Source organism: Pan paniscus, chromosome 11 (assembly GCF_029289425.2).
Source record: "Pan paniscus chromosome 11, NHGRI_mPanPan1-v2.0_pri, whole genome shotgun sequence".
NCBI lineage: Eukaryota > Metazoa > Chordata > Mammalia > Primates > Hominidae > Pan > Pan paniscus.
The window spans coordinates 5,991,904-6,013,482 of record NC_073260.2 but is presented as its reverse complement, the minus strand read 5'-3'; the positions used below and the strand labels follow the sequence as shown (position 1 = coordinate 6,013,482).

At 56.2% G+C, this 21,579-nt stretch overlaps 4 protein-coding genes and 4 non-coding genes across 10 annotated transcripts; 6 read left to right on the top strand and 2 right to left on the bottom strand.

Annotated features, from left to right (window-relative positions):
- Positions 1-1,012: 1,012 nt before the first annotated feature.
- MED22 (mediator complex subunit 22) lies at positions 1,013-8,180 on the bottom strand. Of its 3 annotated transcripts, none has more exons than XM_008976025.4 (5): positions 8,044-8,180; positions 6,641-6,801; positions 5,271-5,351; positions 4,224-4,432; positions 1,013-1,801 (listed from the first exon to the last, which is right to left on the bottom strand). In XM_008976025.4, the coding sequence occupies exons 2-5, from the start codon at positions 6,761-6,763 to the stop codon at positions 1,612-1,614; spliced, it is 603 nt and encodes a 200-aa protein (XP_008974273.1). In that variant the 5' UTR covers positions 6,764-6,801; positions 8,044-8,180; the 3' UTR covers positions 1,013-1,611. The 3 variants fall into 3 exon arrangements, with proteins under 3 accessions (XP_008974273.1, XP_003822476.1, XP_034785310.1); XM_003822428.5 differs by having other exon boundaries at positions 8,024-8,160; XM_034929419.3 differs by lacking the exon at positions 8,044-8,180 and adding an exon at positions 7,261-7,867.
- A 52-nt stretch (positions 8,181-8,232) lies between these two features.
- On the top strand, positions 8,233-11,522 carry RPL7A (ribosomal protein L7a). The gene is made up of 8 exons (XM_003822424.6): positions 8,233-8,348; positions 9,024-9,144; positions 9,657-9,806; positions 10,018-10,158; positions 10,347-10,426; positions 10,704-10,834; positions 11,109-11,178; positions 11,363-11,522. Exons 1-8 carry the CDS (start codon positions 8,346-8,348, stop codon positions 11,465-11,467), a joined length of 801 nt encoding a protein of 266 aa, XP_003822472.1. The 5' UTR covers positions 8,233-8,345; the 3' UTR covers positions 11,468-11,522.
- On the top strand, positions 9,502-9,576 carry LOC112440888 (small nucleolar RNA SNORD24). Its single transcript, XR_003028880.1, has one exon. It is a non-coding gene; the product is annotated as a small nucleolar RNA SNORD24 (small nucleolar RNA).
- On the top strand, positions 10,202-10,275 carry LOC112440880 (small nucleolar RNA SNORD36). Its single transcript, XR_003028873.1, has one exon. It is a non-coding gene; the product is annotated as a small nucleolar RNA SNORD36 (small nucleolar RNA).
- On the top strand, positions 10,563-10,635 carry LOC112440879 (small nucleolar RNA SNORD36). Its single transcript, XR_003028872.1, has one exon. It is a non-coding gene; the product is annotated as a small nucleolar RNA SNORD36 (small nucleolar RNA).
- On the top strand, positions 10,952-11,019 carry LOC112440881 (small nucleolar RNA SNORD36). Its single transcript, XR_003028874.1, has one exon. It is a non-coding gene; the product is annotated as a small nucleolar RNA SNORD36 (small nucleolar RNA).
- Positions 11,523-11,921: 399 nt separating the features above from the next.
- LOC100983451 (surfeit locus protein 1) lies at positions 11,922-16,638 on the bottom strand. Its single transcript, XM_034929417.3, has 9 exons — positions 16,530-16,638; positions 16,392-16,443; positions 14,938-15,071; positions 14,773-14,855; positions 13,863-14,054; positions 12,810-12,882; positions 12,562-12,724; positions 12,175-12,256; positions 11,922-12,096 (listed from the first exon to the last, which is right to left on the bottom strand). The coding sequence occupies exons 1-9, from the start codon at positions 16,581-16,583 to the stop codon at positions 12,027-12,029; spliced, it is 903 nt and encodes a 300-aa protein (XP_034785308.1). The 5' UTR covers positions 16,584-16,638; the 3' UTR covers positions 11,922-12,026.
- A 5-nt stretch (positions 16,639-16,643) lies between these two features.
- On the top strand, positions 16,644-21,385 carry SURF2 (surfeit 2). The gene is made up of 6 exons (XM_003822427.5): positions 16,644-16,800; positions 17,038-17,192; positions 17,935-18,038; positions 20,169-20,354; positions 20,490-20,659; positions 21,283-21,385. Exons 1-6 carry the CDS (start codon positions 16,723-16,725, stop codon positions 21,364-21,366), a joined length of 777 nt encoding a protein of 258 aa, XP_003822475.1. The 5' UTR covers positions 16,644-16,722; the 3' UTR covers positions 21,367-21,385.
- The last annotated feature ends 194 nt before the right edge of the window (positions 21,386-21,579 follow it).

The window sequence follows — 21,579 nt, the reverse complement described above, 5'->3', positions numbered from 1 at the left end:
GGCTTTAAGAAGGAGAAATAACTTGATTTTCACATGGGAATGATGGTCCTGGCCAAGCAGAAAATGAAGCTGATGGCAGGTCTTATTGCTCAGGATTTTAGGAACAGGGTAAGTGGGATCCCACCACAAAGTCTGGCCAGTTCCTTCCAGGCTCTCGCTTCATATATGCTTCCATCTGGTTGTAATCTTTTTCTTCCTCAGTGGTTAAGTACAAGGCATTTCCACAGCTCAAATAGTGCGGGAAGAGATCACCACACGTATCAATGGGGAAATTCTCCCTCAGAGGGGAAGCAACTTCCCTAGGCCACCCCAGAAGCCAGGTCCAGAGCCAGGACTGGGCCTCAAGCTCCTGTCTGTCTGGTGCCTTCTGCTTGGCTGTGGGGTTCTCTGGTTCAGGTGGTGATGGGTCAGCTGTGTTCTTACCTGTCCCCAAGACTGGATCCTGGGCTGTCACCTCATTCATACATCGGGAAAGATGATGGCCTCCCCCATGAGAAGATGAAGCACATGGATGGTGCTGGAGGAACTGGGGTGGGGTGCTCCCCCACAGTGCTCCCCCATACTTCCTGTGGACGAACTGTGCTCCCCCACACTTCCTGCCCAGTGTTGTGACTTCTGCATTTCTAAGGTGAGCCTGGCACTAAAAGACACTGGGTCTAGACTTCCATCAGGTTCAAGTTCTGATTCCTGCCACTTCACTTCCTAGCTCTGTGGCCGTGGTACACCTCACCCCTTCTAAGTCCACATCCTCTCCTCTCTAAAATACCGGCACTAGGAGCACCAGCTCTGGTAGCAGTGAGGATGAGATGCCAGCAGAGGCACAGGTGCCTGGATGTGCAATGATGGCAGCAGGTCCATTCACTGAATACTGGGGACCTACCAGGTGCCAATGAGGAGAGAGTGACCGTGGGCCAGGCTGTCCAGGCAGAGCTGAGGAGCTGCTGTTCGGACAACTGCTGGGAGACCAAGGATGGTCCTGGACTGACAAGGAATGAGAAAGAAAGAGGAGCAATGCAAAAAAGTGGCGGTGTTTTAATCAAGTCTCATTACAAAGGCAGAATTAGGAATGAGTCCCACCTAGCTTCCACATGCGTGGGCAGCAGCTGTCACACAGGCCTGTCGTGGCACTCAGCCCATGGCACAGACATATGTGGCTCAGGGCAAGAACCAGTGGATGGGGCTCTGCACAGGAACGCTGGCCTGGGGATGGGAGACCGGCCTGCCCAACACTGCTCGGAGCCCCTCCCAACTCTGACAACAGGCTCGGGTCAGGACTCCCCGAAATCAGGCACCCTCCTGCCCCACTGCTGAGATCCCCAACGGGCCAGACCTAGCTTAGAAACTTTCTTCCACCTGGCTGGCCAGGAAGGCAGCAAACAGAGATGATGACTCGGAATGATGGGCTGTTGGGAAATGGCTAGGGAAACAACTGTTTCCCTACTGTCCTGGCGGGACCCACCCTGGGCTAACGGGCTTCCCAAGGAAGTCCTAGTGGCTCTGGGGTCCTGAAGTCCCCAAATGGGAACCTAGGCTGAGAGAAGCAAGGCTGTGAGGGCATCCAAAGGGCAGCCTCAGGTTTTGTTCCTGAGAACGAAGGGTGGCCCCGGAGGCTCAGGCGTGCTCAGTGGGGCCAGGGCCACCAGCATGGGAGTGGGCAGGGGCTGCCACCTGTAGGGGGCCAGCACTGGGCTCCGGGGACGCCAGCAGAGGGGCTGAGAGGCCATCAGCAGAGTCTGTGTCGAGGTCCAGCCTCCCGTAAGCTTCGCACAGAGGCAGGTCATTAGCTTCGCAAAGGCTTGAGCTTTTCCACCACCAGAAACCCCAGGGAGAGACAGGAGCAGGCAGAGAGGAAAGCCAGGGGAGGGGAGAGCAAGACAGAAGCAGAGTTAAGAAAACACGACCACACCCCAGACCTGCCTTTCCCTTTCTCCACTCCTGCTCCATCTGTCCGAGTTGGCAGGCCAGGCAGGGAGAGGGGGCCAGTGGTGAGAGCCACCCTAGCATTCTGAAAGGAGGAAGCCACCCTGGCCCAACCACCAACAGCTGTGTGACCTCAGCAGGCCCTTCCTGCCCAGCCTCCACGTGGGCCTGTCCTAGCCTATGCCTCCCAGCTGGTGCTGGTCCCCCTCCTCTTGCAAAAAGCTGTCAGCCTGGCAGCCCTCCCTCCTCCCTGACTGCAGAAACCCCAGTGTCACCACACTGCAAAGAGCTCTCTGAGGGCAGACTGTGTTCTTTCTGGGTCTGTCCCTGCCTGAGACTTAGCCTGAAGGGGGCGACAGTTGGGAACACAGGCCCTGGCACTTCCCGACAGCCCTACATCAGCCAGGAGGCCTCCAGCAGGCGTCCCCACCTCTAACATGGGGAATCCTCACGGCAGCCAGGATGCAGGTGAAGAGCTCAGCTAGCCCTTCCCATGCCCGCAGCTGTGACAATCCACGCTCGCCTCTTTCTAACCTGCAGGCAGGGGCCCTGGCTTTCCCGCGGCCTGCCTCGCCCCTGGCTTCCTCCCTTGCTCCTGCCCTCAATGTTCAGTCTCAGAACCGTCCTGGGCACAGAGTGGCATCCCGAGGAAAGCAAAGGAGAGGCAGAGCCAGAAAGAGCAACTAACAAGCGGAGAGGGGGCAGGCGAGCACAGAGGCGCAGCTCATGCGGAACAGGGCAGGGCAGGGAGCGGAGCGCCCTTTGGGGGACCAGCAAGAAGGGGCAGAGGAAACTCGGCCAGGACCTGGTCGCTTAAAGGCAATGTACAGAGGAGGACAACTGCTTCTGCCACAGGGGCTGTGTGAGGCCCCCAGGGGGCGCTGGTGTGGACAGGATGCCTGCGGGAGGGGACACAGGCTGGCCTGGAAGCCCCGCTGGGTGAAGCTGAGGGACTGTTGGGGGAGGGCATGGGAAGCCTGGCACAGATGTCCTGTGTTTGCGCCCTGCTCTGCTGCAGGGCCGTGAGCAGGTTCCCTCTCTCCCTGCCCCAAGGCAAGGCAGGCAGGCTGAATTACAGGCCCACAGCTGCTCTGTCCAGGGGCCCTCAGGGACAGTGGCTGCCTCAAAGAGACCGACAAACAGAACAGCTGTGGAAGGAGAGATGCCCAGAAGGGTCTGAAACACCCCAGGACCCCTCTCAGCCACCCTAGTGTGGAGGAAATGCTGCCTCATGTCTGCTGAGTCAATGAGTACTGGGGACCAAAGATTCCCTCAGAACCCCCTGGAAAACTCTAGGACTGCTGCAGCTCAGCAGTGCCACTGAGCCCAGGGCAGGGAAACCAAGCCCCAGGTCATGCTGGCTCTGGATATCAGTGGCTCCCAGCATGGCCAATGGGCAGAAAGGAGTATTTTAAATCCACCACCAGGAAGGAAAGGTTTGTCCAGGAGAAGGCACAAGATGGACATGGACTCTGCATCTGCTGGACTGAATCTTGATTTTCTAAGCTAATGGGGCAGAGTGGAAGGCCTCCCTGTCTCCAGCCTAAGTTCCCCCTAAGTAAATGATACGTAGACTCTGATTTCTCAGGGCCCCTCCAGCTCAAACGGTCGAAAGTTTCAGCTTCTTACGCAGCCCCACAAGGGTCAGGATGATGGGTTTTGACCCTTCTGCATCCCTGGGACCCAGCACGGGGCCTGGCACGTAGGTTGGCTCCAGCTCCGTGGATAAGGCTGAGTGGGTCACAAATTGGAGCTCCAATGGCTTTCAAGGCCATTCCCTGCCTGGGCTTCATCCCCCACATTCCCATGACTGTCCCTGCCTCCACACTGGGGTTTGGTGACATCCACATGGAATTGCATCCCTGGTGCCCTGGACATAGGTGTGGACCTGACTGCCCAAAAAAGGCTGGCCCAGGCTTGGCTGAAATCTCTACATATGGATTCAGAAGCTAACAGGAGCAGCACAGCCCCAGAACGCACTGCCCGAGGAGGAAGGCTCTCGGAAGAGGGCCTGCGGGGGATACAGCCAGGCGCCTCCCTTCTCCAGACTTGGCCTATCCAACTGGCGTGAGTCCTGTGGTTTTCATCACATCGCACTGTGGGAAAGGCCCAGGGCCCTGGCATATGGATGTGAATTGTCTGTCGGTCAAACGCTCTGGCCAGGAGCTCTGCTCTGAAACCCAGGCATGGCTCCACTGCTAAGACCAGCAAGAATTTGAAAAAGCAGAAGGCAGCCTTGCCCGCTGGCCAGGCCCAGGTAGGCAGGCTCCCGCTCTGCATGGGGAGTCCAGCGCTATTTATACCTGGACGAGTAATACTCCTCCTCCAGCTCGTAGAGGTCAATGGAGATCTCGTCTCGCAGCGTGATGAGCTTCCGGTCGCACTCCTCCTGCAGTGCGCGCAGCTGCTGGTTGCGCTGGTCAATGGCCTCGTTCACGGAGGGGAAGTCATTGAGGATCAGGAACTGCTTGAGATCGGACACCAGCTTCATCAGGGACTCGCCGGCTCGGACCTGTGGCCATCAGAACCAGGGTGGGCAAAGGGTGAGGGGGGACAGCGGCCTTGCCTACAGGTAGCTGATGCTGGGCAAGGGATGGCCTCTCTAGGAGCCTCAGCTTCCTCATCTGCAAAGTGGGACTCTACCCCTGACCTCCACAGGTTCATGTGTGAGAATTAAGTGAGAAAACTGGGATGTCAGTTCTGCAGGGCAGGCCCTCCCCTCCCCTCAGCCTCTGGCTTCCACTAAAGCAGGACTGGCCTCCAGTCCAATTATGCAGGTGCACATTCTGCTCATGAAAAACTCAAACCCCACAGATAAAACTGCGATCCCATTTTGCCTCCTGCCCCGGGGTAGGATTAACATGGCTGCCAGCTGGGCAGAGCTCCTGTGGGACCTTTTTCCATGCATTTTGAGCCCTGGACGTGCACCTGCGGAATTATCTGCTTGCTGTGTTTCTCCTGTGATCCGAAGGAATCCAATGGCGCCTACAGTTCCATTCGGCTGTTTGTCTTTTCACTCACAACTGACCTTAGGAACTCCTGAGTTAGCAGGAAGGGCTACCCTCTTTCTGGCCACTGCACGGCTACAGGAGGGGCATGGGTGGCTCTCTGCCCAGCCCTCCTCCAAGTGCCCCACGTGAGGACAGTCTCCTGAGAAATGATTTGCCCCCACCTCATTCTTTAAAGCTGCCGAGTGGTGAAACCAAAGCATCTCTACATTTGCCTCCTTCTGCTCCTTCTCGGGGGAAGAAGAGCAGACCAGCCCCAGAGCCCCCTCCACTCCACCCAGGAAACCCGAGGGGACTGATGCTCTTGGAGCCCAGGCCGTGCCCTCCACCCTGGCCACTCACGATGTTGGCGGCTCGCACATGCATCTCGTAATTGTCCTGTTCGCCCTGAGTGGCCCGTGACACCTGCGTCTCGTCCTCAATCTGGGGGAAAACAAGAAAACCTAGAAATCAACCCAGCCAAGGCATCCCCACCCCTGGCCCGGCCCAGCCCAGCTTACGGTAACTGTCATCTACCCAGGATGTCCACACTAGCCACAACCTGTCTGTGGTGCCGTCTACAGACCTAAGCGCTGTCAGCCAGACCTCTGACAAGGTTCAATTCCACCCTCTCTTGTTCTGGCCATGGGAGACAACATGCACCTTTGCTCAAGACAAATAGAGGCAACCCACGCTGCTTGCTGTGCTAGGTGCAGGGATGGGGGCTTATCTTGGCCCGGTCTTTTTGGGCTGTGGGAGCCCTGTTTGGTAGTCCAACCGTTGTCACTCGCTTGGCATTTGGTAAACTGTTGGATGAGTGAAGGGATGATGTAAGTTTTTTTTCGCGACCATTTCCTGATCACTTCCCAGGTGCCAGGCTGTGTCACGCACTTGACCACCATTAACCCATGCCAGTTTCACAGAAGCCTGGCCTGCCACCCCTGGTGTATAGGTGGCCAAGAGAGGCTGGATGGGGCTTCCCAGCAGGCCTTGCAAAGGCTCAGTTCGGGGTGGGTGTCAGGTACCCTCAGTGGTTAAGACCCAGACTTCGGGGGTTCAAATCCTGGCTCAGCCAGTTGTGAGCTGAGTGACCTTGGGCAAGTCACTAAGTCTCCTGGGCCTGGGTTTCGTCCTGAAATGAAGAGGACAACAGTGCCCACCTCACAGAGTCCTCATGAAGATTCAGCAGAACAGGCACAGATAACCTCACAATGTGGCTTGATACATGGCAAGCACTAAGTACATGCTAGCTTCCATCCTCATCATCACCGCTTATGGAGCCTGCCAGGTCTGCAGCAGCCAGGAGGGATCCAGCCCAATCTGATGCAGCTGTAGCTGCAGTGGTCAGCAGGCTTGCAGGCCCCAGTGCTGACCGCTCCACCTGCCTGGAGGGCCCCCCCCACTTCTCCCCTCAGTCTGCTTTTCTCCTGCTCATTGGCTGTGTGCCAGGCCCGGAGGTAACTCTTTTACACAGATAAACTCACCAGTCATCACAAGGACCCCACCATGCAGGAGAAACTGAGGCACTAAAAAGTGAAATCTCCATTCAAATCCATACTGTTAGTAAGGGCTGGACGTGCCATTATTTGGTTTGCTTATCTACTGACCAGCTCCCTGTGCACTGGGTGCTTCCTGCCTGGAACACGATTCACTCGCGCTGCTCAGCCCCTGGCCTCTCCTGTCTCCACCCCTTCTCAGACCCTGGTCCCCTTGGTGGGCCACCCCACCCCCACCTTGGCGGTCTTGATGATCTCGGTGAAGTTGTCCATGATGGACTTAATGTCGTCCTTCAGCCGCTTGTTGTAGGACTGCAGCAGCGTCTCCTTGCTCTGGGGCAGGGCTCTCTGCTGGGCCATGGCCGGGCCTCAAGCAGCGCAGCGGGGAGACCTGGGACCTAGAGTGCAGCACAGACCTCTGAGTGCAGGCAGAGTCTACCCCAGCCACCCTCTATGCCCCAACCTTAGCAGAACACGCAGATTTCTGGGGATTCCCTTTCTGCCAAATAAAGTCAATCACTGAAACACAGATGAACTCATTCCATCAGCAGACACCGCAGGGGGTGCCAGGACTGGCCCCGCCTTTGCCAGAGCAAGCTCATCCTGGAACTCCTGGCCAGCCCTCCAAGCCCTGTCCAGGGCTCCAGTCCAGACTTCACGTCCAGGCCCACAGCGTGTCCCAGGGAGCCCTGCAAACTCAACACCAGCTCCCCGTCCCCAGCCCCTGGCTTAACTTCTTAGCCCGCCGCCACCTTCGCCACGCCCTCCCATCCGAAGAGTCCTTCCAATTCGACCCCTCTGCACCGCCTACATCCACGCTTTCCTTCCACTCCCACTCAGGCTGCCCCGCTCCAGACCTCATCCCTGCACTGCGGGCCCCGCTCCCTCCAGTCTCTGCGCGGCAGGGAAGAGGTCCTAAAAAGTGGTCATTCCAACCGGGCGCGGTGGCTCACGCCTGTAATCCCAGCCCTTTGGGAGGCCGAGGCAGGGTTCACCTGAGGTCAGGAGTTTGAGACTAGCCTGACCAACATGGTGAAACCCCAACTCTACTAAAAATACAAAAATTAGCCGGGCGTGATGGCAGGCGCCTGTAATCCCAGCTACTCGGGGGGCTGAGGCAGGAGAATCGCTTGAACCCGGGAAGCACAGGTCGCAGTGAGCCGAGATCGCACCACTGCACTCCAGCCTGGGCGACAGGGGGAGACTACGTCTCCAAAAGAAAAAAAAAAGGGGGGGTAATTCCACTCCCTCGCTTAACATCCCTCATGGTTCCCCGGTGCGCCGGGACAAGGGGCTCAAGTTCCGCGCCGCGCCTCTCGGCCTCTGCCCTGCAGCCGCACTGGACGGCCTCGGCGCTGGAGTTGCCTGGCCCTCGGGCCGGGCCTTTGCGCGCGGTGCTCAGGGAGGGCCCAGGGCCCCCTAGGTTCGGAGTCTGGCGCACGACCGAGCGGACTCCTGGACGCACTCGCATTGTTTGTGCCCATTTTTGGCGGGGTGTGGGAAATAAGTCACACGCAGGAAAGGGGATCTCCGACCCCAGCGCCTACGCACCCACCCACCCCCACTCCCGCCCACACACCCACCCCCCCTCCATCCCCACCCCCCACCACACCCTCATACCCTCCCCAGCGCTCGCGCACCAGACGCCGCGTCCGCCGGGTCGGCCTAGGGCGGGGTGGTCAAGTGCCTCTGCGACCCGCACTTTCCCGCGTCTCTCCCACGGCCTGGCCCTCCCGCCGCAGTCTCTCTTCCCCGCCGCGCCGCGGTCCGAACACCTAGTCAGCCGCCGCAGTCTCTCGGCCCCGCCTCGATTTTTAGCTTTATAGGAATGCTGTTGCTTTAAATCCGAAATCCCGTGCCGGTATCAACTCTCGCGATCTCCGAGGCCGCATACATATTACCCACAATTCCCTTTCCTTTCTCTCTCCTCCCGCCGCCCAAGATGGTGAGTGAGCTGTAGTTCCGTGGCACTGTAGCCAGGTTCCGGCTGTATCCGCTGCCATCCTCCTCCAGGCGCGGCCTCGGAGGGCCTCTTGCTCCTCCTGGCGCTAGGAGAGCCCCACTCGGTGTGGCACGGAGACACTGAGGTGGATTAGAGCCCCACTTGGTGTGGCACGGAGACATTGAGATGGACTAGAGCCCCGGGCGGCCGAGAGCGGAATGCGTTGTTCCCGGTGTCGCAGGGCTGGGTGTCGCAGGCCTGGAGCGCCGCAGTGCGGGGCTCGGAGCCCTAGCGTCTCTCGGGCTTGCTGGGGGCCGCTCCAGAGGCCTTGTGAGCGACGAGTTCTGAGCCCGCCCCTGTTGCTTCTGGAGCCTGCGGGGCCGCGACTCAGAGGAGTCATGAGTCCGGGGCGTCTCCTGGGTGGGCGACGCGAAGAGAGCGTGGTCTCGGGCTTAGCCTTGCTCTGGCCACTCGGGGTTCCCAGGGCTGCATGCTTGTGCGGCTGAATGTGAGATGCTCCTGTCGAGGGGTGGTGCTGGGGGGCTGCAGAAAGCTGCTCGCCAGCCTAGTTCAGGCAGGTGCTGTCAGCGTCCCTTGTTTTGGAGGAGCCAGTCTGAGCCCTACCCCCGACGAAGCGAGTGGAGGCGGCGGTTTAACTGACGTTTTCTTTCTGCCCAGCCGAAAGGAAAGAAGGCCAAGGGAAAGAAGGTGGCTCCGGCCCCAGCTGTCGTGAAGAAGCAGGAGGCTAAGAAAGTGGTGAATCCCCTGTTTGAGAAAAGGCCTAAGAATTTTGGCATTGGTGAGTAACAAACGGCAGAATGAAAACGGTCTTATGTTTTTCTCAAGGGAAGGTGGTAATTAGGTTGTGTTGTATCTTGTAGGTTTTAGTGGGTGTAAAGTGGTCGCAGTCCTTAACTTGTGTCTCTTAGAGACGGGGACAATGATGATACATGCTTCTTGCTTTCATTGGGAGTTGCTGAGCGAGCATTCAGCTCAATATGGTAGTGGCCTTGAATTCAGCTTAGCCATCTGGAAACAAGTACAGTAGCAGTGGCGCAGCGAGATACTAGGACTGCAATTCTGCTGTACTTCGTGGCACCTTGGCTTCTTGTTAGATGAGGAAAAGCATCGTGCTCTTTGTTCTCAGGTGTTTGTGTGCAGATGATGTAAAAGAATATTTGCTATCTGAGAGATGGTGATGACATTTTAAACCACCAAGATCGCTGATGCACCAACACCCTTCCTAGTGGCCCCAGACATGAACTTGACATGGAATTTGAGCCTCACTCGATGTCACCCTTTACTTCTCAGGACAGGACATCCAGCCCAAAAGAGACCTCACCCGCTTTGTGAAATGGCCCCGCTATATCAGGTTGCAGCGGCAGAGAGCCATCCTCTATAAGCGGCTGAAAGTGCCTCCTGCGATTAACCAGTTCACCCAGGCCCTGGACCGCCAAACAGGTGAGGTTCTGTGGCGTGGAAAGGAGTTTCTCAGGCAAGGATTCCTTATTTCATCCAGAACATGAGGGGGATGGTCTTAGGCTTCTTGAACTGCAATTGTCATTAAATTATAGTCATATAGCAGGACCGCAGTCCAGCATTTGTTATTAAGTGTTAAGTGACAAGGATTAGAACCTTGACTCCAAGCCTAAACTGAAGAGTGTTTTTCCAGCTACTCAGCTGCTTAAGCTGGCCCACAAGTACAGACCAGAGACAAAGCAAGAGAAGAAGCAGAGACTGTTGGCCCGGGCCGAGAAGAAAGCTGCTGGCAAAGGGGACGTCCCGACGAAGAGACCACCTGTCCTTCGAGCAGGTGAGTAGGCCCCACCTTAGGGTGAACACTTGGGGGCGGGCTGTTGCAGTGATGTAAAATTTCTTCGCCTGAAATTACTGTGAAGAGTAAAACCGAGCTTTTTAACACTGAGTCAACAGCTGAGCCCAGCAGCTTCTTGTGATTAGAGCAGGGCCTGTGAGAGCTCACAAAGTGGTTGTGTGTTCTAGGAGTTAACACCGTCACCACCTTGGTGGAGAACAAGAAAGCTCAGCTGGTGGTGATTGCACACGACGTGGATCCCATCGAGGTGCGTTTGCCTGTTGACTGCTAACCCAAGGGCTTCTGGCAGTACCAGGAAGAGAGAGTAGACCTAATGCCAAGTCAGTGATGGGACCGAAGTGGGTGAGGGCAGTACTGACACAGATCCAACACATGCGTGGCTCTTGCAATGATGTGAATCTCTCACTGAATTCAACCTTGAAGTGCGAATCCATGAGCTTTTTAACCCTGAGCAATTGTTACAAGCTAACTGAAATTTGCTGCTTTTGGTCAAAATACAGTCTTCAGCTAATGCTTTCTTCCAGCTGGTTGTCTTCTTGCCTGCCCTGTGTCGTAAAATGGGGGTCCCTTACTGCATTATCAAGGGGAAGGCAAGACTGGGACGTCTAGTCCACAGGAAGACCTGCACCACTGTCGCCTTCACACAGGTGAACTCGTAAGTGCACAGCCTGGCCCCAAACTTCCCCCCCAGTTCATTTAATCCATGCCTCAGTTGTTTCCTTTTGCCTTAAAGGCCAATCTTTTAGTTTAAGAAATATATTTATCTGAACTTTTGCCAATGATGGTTAAGAATTTCTTCACCTGAATAAACCATGTGGTCAGCATTGCATCTGAGGCAAAAGACTGTCTTGAGCTAAAAGGTATTTTTGCATTCTAAAAGGGAAACTAAGGCAAAAAACCCACTTTTGTTTTCCCTCCTGCCTTTTTAGGGAAGACAAAGGCGCTTTGGCTAAGCTGGTGGAAGCTATCAGGACCAATTACAATGACAGATACGATGAGGTAAGAGGCAGCTTTACACAAAATACTGTCATGCGCAAATCTTTCTCCCAAATAACTGGCTGGCTTAACCTATGAGAAGTTCTGACGATCAGCTTGGAACAGCCAAACAGAATAACGCAACTAATAACCTTGAAAATCTCAGAAAACAATAAACCAAGCTAACTGCCTCTTTTTGTCTTTTCAGATCCGCCGTCACTGGGGTGGCAATGTCCTGGGTCCTAAGTCTGTGGCTCGTATCGCCAAGCTCGAAAAGGCAAAGGCTAAAGAACTTGCCACTAAACTGGGTTAAATGTACACTGTTGAGTTTTCTGTACATAAAGATAATTAAAATAATACAAATTTTCCTTCAGCCAGTGTCTGTTGAGTATCTCGGGTTGAATCTTACTTGGGGTTAGCAAGTATCCTTTTTTTGAGACACAGCCTCACTCTGTCGCCCAGGCTGGAGTGCAGTGGTGTGATCTCAAAGCAACCTTCGCCTCCCAGGTTCAGGATATTCTGGTGCCTCAGCATCCCAACTGGCTGGCCGATATTTGTGTTTTTGGTAGAGATGGGGTTTCACCATGTTAGCCAGGCTGGTCTGAGCTCCTGACCTCAAGTGAGCCACCGCACCCGGCCCTTCCCACCCTTAAATACATTCTTAAACCAGGCATTTTGTTCCCTAGAGATGTAACTTGCATATCAAGTTTTGGGAAAGTTCTTTGGACTGAAACCAAGCCAGGATTTTATGATCAGTCATGAGCTCATTTAAGGTACAAGGCCAGAACTTTATACCAATAGCACATGATCCAGCATAAAGGCAGTCTTGAAATACTGCATTATCCAGGGACAGGGCTTTAGCAGCTGATCTGTCACACACCAGGTGTCCCACGTAGGAATTTCTTAAACCACAGGTAGGATGTAGCTGCAGAGAGTCCATACCTAGGGGTTGAAAGCAAGCCAGCATTAGCAGGCTGCTAGGCTGAAGGGGAGGAAGCCAGAGGGCCGCTGGGGACTCACCAGGTCACGATGTACTGCAGATGCTCGTTCCTCAGAGTAACTCTGGTTTGCCCTCCAATGGGTCCTCCAGGGACTGTGCTCTCTGTGGAGACAGCAGACTCAAGTCCACCCCCTACTGCCTGCCAGCCTCTGCACCACTTCCTAGCGGCTGTCATTTTTGCGTGGCCAGTTGGAAGTCCTGTATGGCCTTTACGTTGGGTGACCATCCCTGCCCTTGTCCGCTCAGTACTTGCCTAGGTTCTTCTTTGCTGAGTTGCTGCCTCCCCCCACCCGCCATATACACATGTGAGAACATAAACCACAGCAGTGACTGGGCAATGAGGGTTAGGAGGAAGGACAGTATTCACAAAAGCTACTTGTTCCGATATGGGCTGGTCCACAACGTACGGAAGTTGGCATCAATGAAGATGGGCTCTGCGCCTGTGATTCTGGCCATAGCTTCCAGGTCTCGATAATGCCAGTGGTTCCTTTCTGGATTGTTCTCAGGGACAAAAGGCTGCCTGGTTTCTGTCAGCCTCACCATCCCAATGAGGTCCACTTCTCCCTCAATCTATAAAGGAAGGTGTGTGAGATTGCATGGAGCCTGGTGGACTCCCAGAGCCTTCTCTAAGGTAGGAAGAGTCCATGTCCCTTACCTGGCCTTTCTGCCGGGTTTCAGGATTCACTTTCTTCCTGGGAATGAACCCTCTATTTACCAGGATGGTGACTCTAGGGTAATGAAAGTGCTACTTCAGGTGGGGAGGGTTTTTGACTAAAGACAGTCACTCATGGTCACTCAGGCACCCATAGGAACAACTAGAGCACCAAGGAAGGCTTTTAAAACAGGGCTGGCTCAGTGGAGCCCTGGCAGTGCCACACAGGCAAAGTCTTCCTCTCTTGAGGCCCCTTCGTGGTTGGTAAAAGCCTCCCTGCCACCATCGCTACCTTTTTACCAGTGTGGCTTTCCCCCTCTATCTCTGCTTCTTGTGGTCGACCTACTACAATGTGCAACTGGTGAGCAACGCTGCCACGCCAGTTTAGACCCCACACCTCTCCCCTGAACTATGGCAAGAGCTGTCTCCAATCCCTCCTCCTAACCAAGGCAGCCGTGAGGAGCAGCCCTGGCACCCCAGCCTGCTGGAGATGAGCATTTGGGCCCCATCCCAGCCCTAAAACAGGAACCCATGGGTTAACAAGAGCCCCAGGTATTTTCATTTGTACGTGAATCCTCCAGTTCCCTAGTTAATCACACAGGTGCTCCTGTACCTGTCATTTGCTTTGCCTGGAATGTTCTTCCCATCTCTTAACTCCCAAATAGCCCTCTAGGGAGCCACCCCTGCCTCCACTCCCTCAAGGTAGGGCTGGGGTCCTTTCTCTTGAAGTCCTCTTGCTGGCCCCTCATAGCTCGCCATCATCTAATGTGTGGGCAACTAGACAGTTCTCCAGAGGCAGGGCCCCTGTTTCACGAATCCCTCCTTTCCCTTCAGAGGTCAACATACAGAAATTATCCAGTCATAAATGAGCTGGCTGAGAAGATTAAGTCAATGTCACAATTAGGGACTTAAACTATGCAAGGAATTGAATCTCCTGGGTATCTTGGGTTCCCCAGGGTCCTACCAAGGTTGGGGATTGTGAAGGAAATAGTGATGTAAATTAGTATACCCTGACTGCCTCTGCCAGGACAGCCAGCTCCCACATGCCCTACTCACCCCAGGTCGGTGCAGTGGAAGGGAGTGACCACATAGGCCCCACTCTGAGTTGAGGAGGAGATGAGGCCGCCCTCCCGGGCCTCCCGGACAGGGTCCACCATGGTCCGGGGCATCATATACAGCTCCTTGGAGTGGTCAAAGCACCCCCTGACCTTCACTGGCCTATACTCCAGATTTTTCAGTTCCATTGGGCTGCATGGAGATAAGAAGAGTGGCCGAGCAAGGTTTGGCCGGAAAACGAATCCCCTGAGGATGGCAGACTACACAGCCCACCAGGGCCAGACAAGTGAAGGAGAAAGGCAAAGGGCGTGCTCTTCAAAGGGGAACTTTGATGCCATGTGGGAATGTGGATCTGCACTGCCAGAGTCCAACTTTACAAGAGAGGCTAAAAATCTAGACTCCTCAATGAATATTTTATGTGAAATTTTAAAAAATATGTGGGCCAAAACCCCATCTGCAAGCCAAATCTGGCATACTGTTTGCTACCCTGAATGGAAAATGTGGCTGAATACACCTATCTCTGTAGGGCATATTCTAGGGAGAGAGCAGACAAATCATTCAGGGCACTTTTTCAAATGACCACCCTCACGGTGAGACCTACATTATCTGCCCTCAGCCACAGGGCCTTGGGCCCTGTGGAGGATAAGTTTACTATACCTGAAAAAAGGGTGACACCCAGGACTCAAAATGAGACTTTCCTCCATATGTCAGGAGGCAGTCTCAGGTAGCTTCACAAGGGCAGTCAGGTGTCAACAGCAAGCCCAACAGATGACTGATAATGAGAGCTCCCACCTGAGGTCAAGGCAGTGACTAAAAGTCCCACCAAAAGGGGCAGGCTGGCCAGCAGAAGCCAGGGCTCTGCTGTTGAACTCAAGTAAAACAGGCCCTAGGGGGGCAGCCATGCACTCACTCCGCTGGCAGAGGGACAGGCTCAGCCAGAACTCTGGACTCCAACTCTGCAATCAGGTTCAGCTTCCACTTCCGACGCTGGACCTACAGTGACAGAGCATAAGCCCAAGCAGATGGCAGCAAGGTCAAGGGCCCAGAGTTACGCACACCAGATGCCGGTCTTTACCTGCCATGTCCCCAAGCCAAAGGCAGTCACAGGGATGAGGAGCAGGACCCACTGAAGAAAGGAGTCATCTTCCGCTTTTGTGGCAGATGCTTCTGCTGCAGAACTGCCACATCTGCTTGGCCTCCAGGCCACCCCTGGAGAGTTTCACAACACTGACATGGAGCCAGAAGCCCTCGAACACAGACCTGGAGCAGCCAGTTCCAAGACAGACTCCAGTACTACCAATCAAAACCTGCTGCCTAGAGCCAACTAGCAGCACCTGTATCCAGCCCAGCTCCTAACCCGGTGCCCAGAACAAGGCACACACAGTACGTCTGCCAAGTGAGTAAGTGGGATCTAGGGCTCAGTGCCGGTTTGACCACCAACCACGACCCTGGGTAACTCATGACTTTTTACTCAAGAATCTAGATGTATTCCACTGCACTAAGATGCACCATTCATCCATTCAAAATGCATTTAATAAGCAGCTACAGTTGGCCGGGTGCGGTGGCTCACACCTGTAATCCCAGCACTTTGGGAGGCCAAGGAGGGCGGATCACGAGGTCAGGAGTTCGAGACCAGCCTGACCAACATGGAGAAACCCCATCTCTACAAAAAAATACAAAAATTAGCTGAGCACGATGGTGCTTCTGTAATCCCAGCTACTCGGGAGGCTGAGGCAGGAGAATCGCTTGAACCTGGGAGGAGGTGGTTGCTGTGAGCCGAGATTGCGCCACTGCACTCCAGCCTGGGCAACAAGAGCGAAACTGTCTCAAAAAATAAAAAATAAGCAGCTACAGTTACTAAGTAGCTTAGTCAGGCACTAGTGGTTATTGTGTTATGTAGAAAAATATATCAATTCAGTAATGGCTCACAGAGCTCTCTTAACAGCTTTCCATTTTTACAACTCATCGTAAATGTAAAGAGGGAAGAATGTACACAGAAAGTGCCTTTAAGCTCTCAGAGGATGAGTTCCATCCGCTGAAAAGCACCAGGGGCCTTGCGGATACTAATTTTTTTTTTTTTTTTTTTTTTTTTATAAAAAGGCAGGCCTGGGGCAGGCTTGCACAGCACTCTACACACGGCAAAACAGCCCTGTGCTGCACACTGAGAGGAACACGTAAACCGCGGTGGTTAGATGCGCTTTACTTTCAGAGCCCTGGGCTTTCAGCCTGGGCTGGCCACCCATTAGCTGGATGGGACGTTCGGAAGTAACTCTCGAGCCTTCTCTGTAACAGGGGAACGACCAAGGAGCTAACTCTCGCGTTGTGAGGACAAAGCGCTCGCTACATGCCCGGCACACGACCACAGTTCCACTGAAAGCATTTTAATACGGAACTTGTCACTCCCAAAGAGCCTCCGCTCAGCCGGCAGTTGGTTCATTTCAATCCCCACGACAACCCTTCAAAGTGCAGGGCAGACAGCAGGTGGCTCTGCCCAGGCGCCTGGATCACAGCCCGGCCTGCAGCCCTCACCTGGGCGCGGGGAGACCCTGAGGACGCTCCTCCAGGCGGCGCTGGCCGGGGCCTGCGGACACGGACGGGCGGGCTGAGCTCCGGGACCCCTCCCCGCGCCCCGCACCCCGCACCCCGCACCCCGCACCCGGCGCTCACCCGTCCCAGCCCCGCCGCCCGCAGCCCCAGCTGCAACGCAGCCACCGCCGCCATCGCACCCGGCCCCGCGGGCGCTTCCGGGACGCAGGAGGCATCTGCATCCGGGGCGCCGCTGAGTCCCGCCCAGAGCCCCGCCCCCGGCTCCAGGTTCTGCGAGCGGCTTCCGCCGGGCTGCTCCGCGGGCGCCTCGGCCATGAGCGAGTTGCCGGCTGACGTGCGGGCCTTTCTGCGGGAGCACCCGAGCCTGCGGCTCCAGACGGACGCCCGCAAGGTTCGCAGCGCGGGAGGGGAACGGAGTGGTGGAGAAGGGCGCAGTTGGGATGAGGGGCTGAGGGGAGGGTAGGGGAGAGGAGAGGGCAGGGGAGAGGGGAGAGCAGGAGAGAGGGGAGGGCAGGGGAGAGGGCGCGGCGGGGTCAGGGGAGGAGAGGGAAGGGGGCGCGGCAGGGGGGGGGCACCAGGGAGCGGAGCCCTGGCCCTCCTGACGTCCTGCCCGCCCACGCGTCCGCAGGTGAGGTGCATCCTGACGGGTCACGAGCTGCCCTGCCGCCTGCCGGAGCTCCAGGTCTACACCCGCGGCAAAAAGTACCAGCGGTTGGTCCGCGCCTCCCCGGCCTTCGACTATGCAGAGTTCGAGCCGCACATCGTGCCCAGCACCAAGAACCCGTAGGTGGTCCGCGGCGGTGCGGGGAGGCCCAGGGCAATTAGGACAGCCCCTCCGCTGGTGCCCCCCGGTGCCTGAGCCCCCTCTAAGGGAGCCTCCCGGGAGGGCTCTGCTGAGGACAGGTCCCGGGTGGTAAACCCCAAAGTCCCCTCCTCCTGAGGACTCCGCCAGTGCTGCAGCCCCTACTCCTTCAGAGTTGGGAGCCCTGGGACCCAGGTGGGCGCCCGGGTGCTGGAATCACCTGCGGTCCCAGCGGCGAGGCCTCTTGGTGAGCTCGTTTGCTCACCTGAGGTTTGTCCTGTGGGGTGTGGCTGCTTCCCAGATGAGTAGAGGCTTGTGATTTGTCACCTGAGGTTGTGAACAGCGTTGGGTTCTTCCCTTGACCCCAGAAGGGGTCTTTGATTTAGCTGGGAGCTAGGCTTTGTAATAATCGTCAAAACAGAGATACGATGTTTCCATTCATTGAGCCCTTGCTCCAGGTGGAGCCATCCTCTTGCATGAACTCATTCTGGAGCAGTCAGTGAGGCTGCCATGCGTGCTTTTCCGGTAAACATTAAGAAGCTGCAGTCGGCCTGGGTCAGACGGTTCCCCACCCAGGTTCAGAGTGGAATTGCCCCGGGAGCCTTTAAAAGCCCGATGTCCAAGCCGCATGGTAGACCGTCCAGGGATGCGTCCAAGACACAGCCACCAGTCTGAATCCTTGCTGTGAACTGTCCCTACAAATTTGGTCTCTCTGCTCTGTAGGCACCAGTTGTTCTGCAAACTCACCCTGCGGCACATCAACAAGTGCCCAGAACACGTGCTGAGGCACACCCAGGGCCGGCGGTACCAGCGAGCTCTGTGTAAATGTAAGTCCCAGTGGACCGCCATCAGTGCATCGCCATCTGAGTGCATGCCCGCCTTGCCCCAGATGGAGCGTGCTTGAAGGCAGGGCGTCCTTCAGCGATCCGTGTTGATGCACCAGGCCTGTTTTTGGCACAGCGAAGAGAGGGATGATGGCCCCTGACCCCACAGCTTTTAGTGCAGGCAGGCACAGAGCCAGAAGCAGGCTCGGGAGTGAGTGTGCGTGGCGATGCGAGGTGTGAAAGAAACTGGGCAAGGGATGTGGAGTGGGCTTGCGGAGACAGGAGGGCTGGGGAGACTCGCTGAGGGATTCGCTCGAGGCTGAGGGAGGGATGTGATGGCAGTGGGGTCGGGGGAACAGCACCCCAGGGAGAAGCCAGGGTCCATGGAAGTCTGAGGCAAAAATGTGTTGGCTGAGGTAGGCTCCAAAGGACTGGCTGGGCTAGTGTGCACAGCCCAGATGACCCAGAGGCCAGGCCAGGAGCACTGCAGTGGGTGTGTGGAGAGGGTTGGGCGGGGGCTGCATGGACAGTGTGCATGGTTGAGAAGGGAGGACCCCTTGACTGCGGTCATCCAGGAAAAGACGGTGGGTTTTGGGGGGAGAATTCAGAGTCCCTTTGAAGGTTTTAAGCTTGAGCTGTATTAGGAAAGGTGTGTATTAGGGAAGTATCGGGCTTTTGAAACAGGGACACCCGTGCTGGATGAAGGAGATGGTTGCACCGTGGATCTGGGCGAGCACCCGGCGAGAGTTTAGAGAAGGGAGAGAGGCCTGGTCCTGAGCCCCAGGAAGAGGCTGGAAGTCTTCCCGTGGTACTGAAGGGAAGATGAGGACAGAGAAATGATAGATTTGATAACATAGAGGCCCCTGGCAACCTTGGTGAGGCACCTGAAGCTTGGCAGGGACACCTGGCTAGAGTGGAGCGTAGGCTGCAGCCCATGAGGGCAGTGTCCGGCCTTAGGCAGGTGCTGGGTCACCAGAAGGCCTTTCTGGAGTCCAGCTAAGGAGGGAAATGGACAGAGGCTGGAGCGGACAGATTCAGGTTGGTTTGCGGATGGGAAGTTGCGTCTACGGGCTTCTGATGAGTGCGGAGAGGCAGTCCAGCGCTCCCGAAGCATGAGTGTGGATTGAGAAGGCAGGACCAGGGTTTCTCAAGTAGAAGGCGGGCACCTTGCAGAGGCCTTGCAGGCACGAGGGCTGCCAGCCTGAGGCTTGGACTTTTTCCAGCCAGTGTGTTAGCTGCTCAGGGGTGGGCAGGAAGGCTCTAAGTGCAGGGGGCCACGGGGTTCCCATGAAGAATGGTTATGATGGTGGACCATGGAGCTGAGATGGGACTGGGGCGCCGAGGTCACTACAAGGCAGTGGTCCAGGGAAGTCCAAACGTGGCTGTAAGGGGGCTCTGCCTTCAAGTTCTGGTGGTGACAAGGCTGCTGCGTGGCCATGGGGGTGGGTGGCAGAGACAAGGAGGGAAACAGCCCTGTAGATGGGCCGCCACATCAATGGCCAGGGCCCAGCAGGGCTCATGCAGCCCATGAGGGATGATGATGGTAGCTGCGCTGGGCTGGAGGGCAAGCCCCAGCAGACCCTCCAATATACAAGGGGACAACGGTGGTGACTCCAGTGAGGTCTTTCCATGGAAGCCTTGTCCCAACTCCGTCCTCACCCACTAAGGGGCAGCAAAGGCCAGGCAGCCAACCTCCGCTGAGCCCCGCCCTCCGGGACAGGGTCTCCCATGTGCTGAGGGAGGACTTCAGGCTGCTGGGGAGAGGGTGCCATCACTGCCAGCCCGAGTTGCCTTTGAGAGGCCATGCCAAGCTCACTGGGGCACAGTTGGCCTTGGGCCTGGTCAGTGCCCTCCTAGCCGTGGCTTCCTAGGCCTGGCTAGATCGGGGATGAATGGTGGTAAAGGCCCCGTAGACCTGTACCATCTTCTTGCCTCCTGGCTGCAGCCCTGGCCCACCACCCTCCCTGCACACCTGGTAGGAACAGAGCTGAGGCACCCAGCAGCTGCTCTGGTTTTTGTCCAGGGCGGTGGGGCTGTGGGGCCCTGGCCGAGTGCAGGCCTCATAGGTTAGCTGTGGCCCAGAGGACCGTGGGGGGTGTGGAGGTACCCAGCACGTGCTGGCTTATCTCCCAGATGAAGAATGTCAGAAGCAAGGGGTGGAGTACGTGCCTGCCTGCCTGGTGCACCGGAGGAGGAGGAGGAGGAGGGAGGACCAGATGGACGGTGACGGGCCTCGCCCGCGGGAAGCCTTCTGGGAGCCCACATCCAGTGATGAGGGGGGAGCTGCAAGTGATGACAGCATGACAGACCTGTACCCACGTAAGCAGAACGGCCCCTGCTTCTCCCTGACCCTCTCCTGTCAGCAGGGAGCAGACTGTGGTGCTGCCTCCCCTGCAAAGGTGGCGGCGAACTCAGCCTAAAATAACTGTCAGCCAATCCCTGTGTTCCTCCCAGCTGAGCTATTCACCAGAAAGGACCTTGGAAGCACGGAGGATGGGGATGGCACTGATGACTTTTTGACAGACGAAGAGGATGAGAAGGCAAAGCCCCCAAGAGAGAAGGCCACTGATGAGGGCAGGAGAGAGACGACCGTGTACCGAGGGCTGGTCCAGAAGCGCGGGAAGGTGAGCTGTCACCTCCACTCTGTTAGTGTGGCAGTGGCTTCCCCTAGTGACGGTTTTCCATTTGTTTAAAAAAAGAAAACTGAACCTTTTTCACAAGTGAAATCCCAAGCCAACAACACACAAGAACCATAGAAGCCGAGGCCGCTGGCTGGCGGAAGGCCGTGAGTGCCTACCCTTGCTTCCCAGCCAGCCCCTTGTGGAAGCCAGGCTCTGTGGACCACGGTCAAGACCACTGGTTTGTGAGGACACCCTCCTACCTCAGACTATGAGCTGTGGCGTGTTTGTCCTTACCCCTGGGCACAGGGACCTGATTACTAGCCACCACCTTTGCCTTTGCCATCAGGGCAGGAGTGGAGACTTCCCTGCCTTTGGTAGATAAGCAGGACCAAGGCCAAAAGAGGACAAGGTCCTAATGCGTGTGTGGCATTGCCCCGCGCTCCTCTGAGGCCCGGCTGAGGGGGGTCTAATCCTGCAGCTGTTAAGGAAACGGGGGTGGAGAAAGCCTCTGTGGGTATTTGACCGACACCTCTGAGGCTGTGCGGGTGGGGAGAGCCCTGCACTCCAGGGCCCCTTCTCCATGGGATCAGAAAGGCTCAGTAATCAGAATTTTGTTTATCCCACAGAAGCAGTTGGGCTCGTTGAAAAAGAAGTTCAAGAGTCATCACCGCAAACCCAAGAGCTTCAGCTCCTGTAAACAGCCAGGTTAATAAAAGCACATGCCGTGAAGTTTCGAGAAAGCCTTCAGATATTTCCCCCGCTCCTGATCAAGCCGTGTGTCCTCTGAATGATCGGCTGTCCCCAGTGTCTTCTCTACCCACTTATCCTTGTCTCATGACATCTGCTGTCCTCTAAGGCAGGGCTGAGGGAGTCTGTCCCCCACACCCAGGAAGCAGCAGGGACTCTGAGGGACTAATTCTCTC

What these genes read in the sequence shown, in the direction of transcription:
- MED22 (XM_008976025.4), bottom strand. Translation starts at nt 6,763, where the DNA reads ATGGCCCAGCAGAGAGCCCTGCCCCAGAGCAAGGAGACGCTGCTGCAG. An exon ending in ATGTGCGAGCCGCCAACATC is followed by an intron (nt 4,433 to 5,270) that starts GTGAGTGGCCAG and finishes TGATGGCCACAG; the next exon opens with GTCCGAGCCGGCGAGTCCCT. An exon ending in GAGGAGTATTACTCGTCCAG is followed by an intron (nt 1,802 to 4,223) that starts GTATAAATAGCG and finishes GTGGTGGAAAAG; the next exon opens with CTCAAGCCTTTGCGAAGCTA.
- RPL7A (XM_003822424.6), top strand. An exon ending in GGCCCTGGACCGCCAAACAG is followed by an intron (nt 9,807 to 10,017) that starts GTGAGGTTCTGT and finishes GTGTTTTTCCAG; the next exon opens with CTACTCAGCTGCTTAAGCTG. An exon ending in ACGACGTGGATCCCATCGAG is followed by an intron (nt 10,427 to 10,703) that starts GTGCGTTTGCCT and finishes GCTTTCTTCCAG; the next exon opens with CTGGTTGTCTTCTTGCCTGC.
- LOC100983451 (XM_034929417.3), bottom strand. Translation starts at nt 16,583, where the DNA reads ATGGCGGCGGTGGCTGCGTTGCAGCTGGGGCTGCGGGCGGCGGGGCTG. An exon ending in GGGCGGCGGGGCTGGGACGG is followed by an intron (nt 16,444 to 16,529) that starts GTGAGCGCCGGG and finishes CCGTGTCCGCAG; the next exon opens with GCCCCGGCCAGCGCCGCCTG. An exon ending in CCTGTCCCTCTGCCAGCGGA is followed by an intron (nt 14,055 to 14,772) that starts GTGAGTGCATGG and finishes ATCTCCATGCAG; the next exon opens with CCCAATGGAACTGAAAAATC.
- SURF2 (XM_003822427.5), top strand. Translation starts at nt 16,723, where the DNA reads ATGAGCGAGTTGCCGGCTGACGTGCGGGCCTTTCTGCGGGAGCACCCG. An exon ending in CCAGCGAGCTCTGTGTAAAT is followed by an intron (nt 18,039 to 20,168) that starts GTAAGTCCCAGT and finishes CTTATCTCCCAG; the next exon opens with ATGAAGAATGTCAGAAGCAA. An exon ending in TGGTCCAGAAGCGCGGGAAG is followed by an intron (nt 20,660 to 21,282) that starts GTGAGCTGTCAC and finishes TTTATCCCACAG; the next exon opens with AAGCAGTTGGGCTCGTTGAA.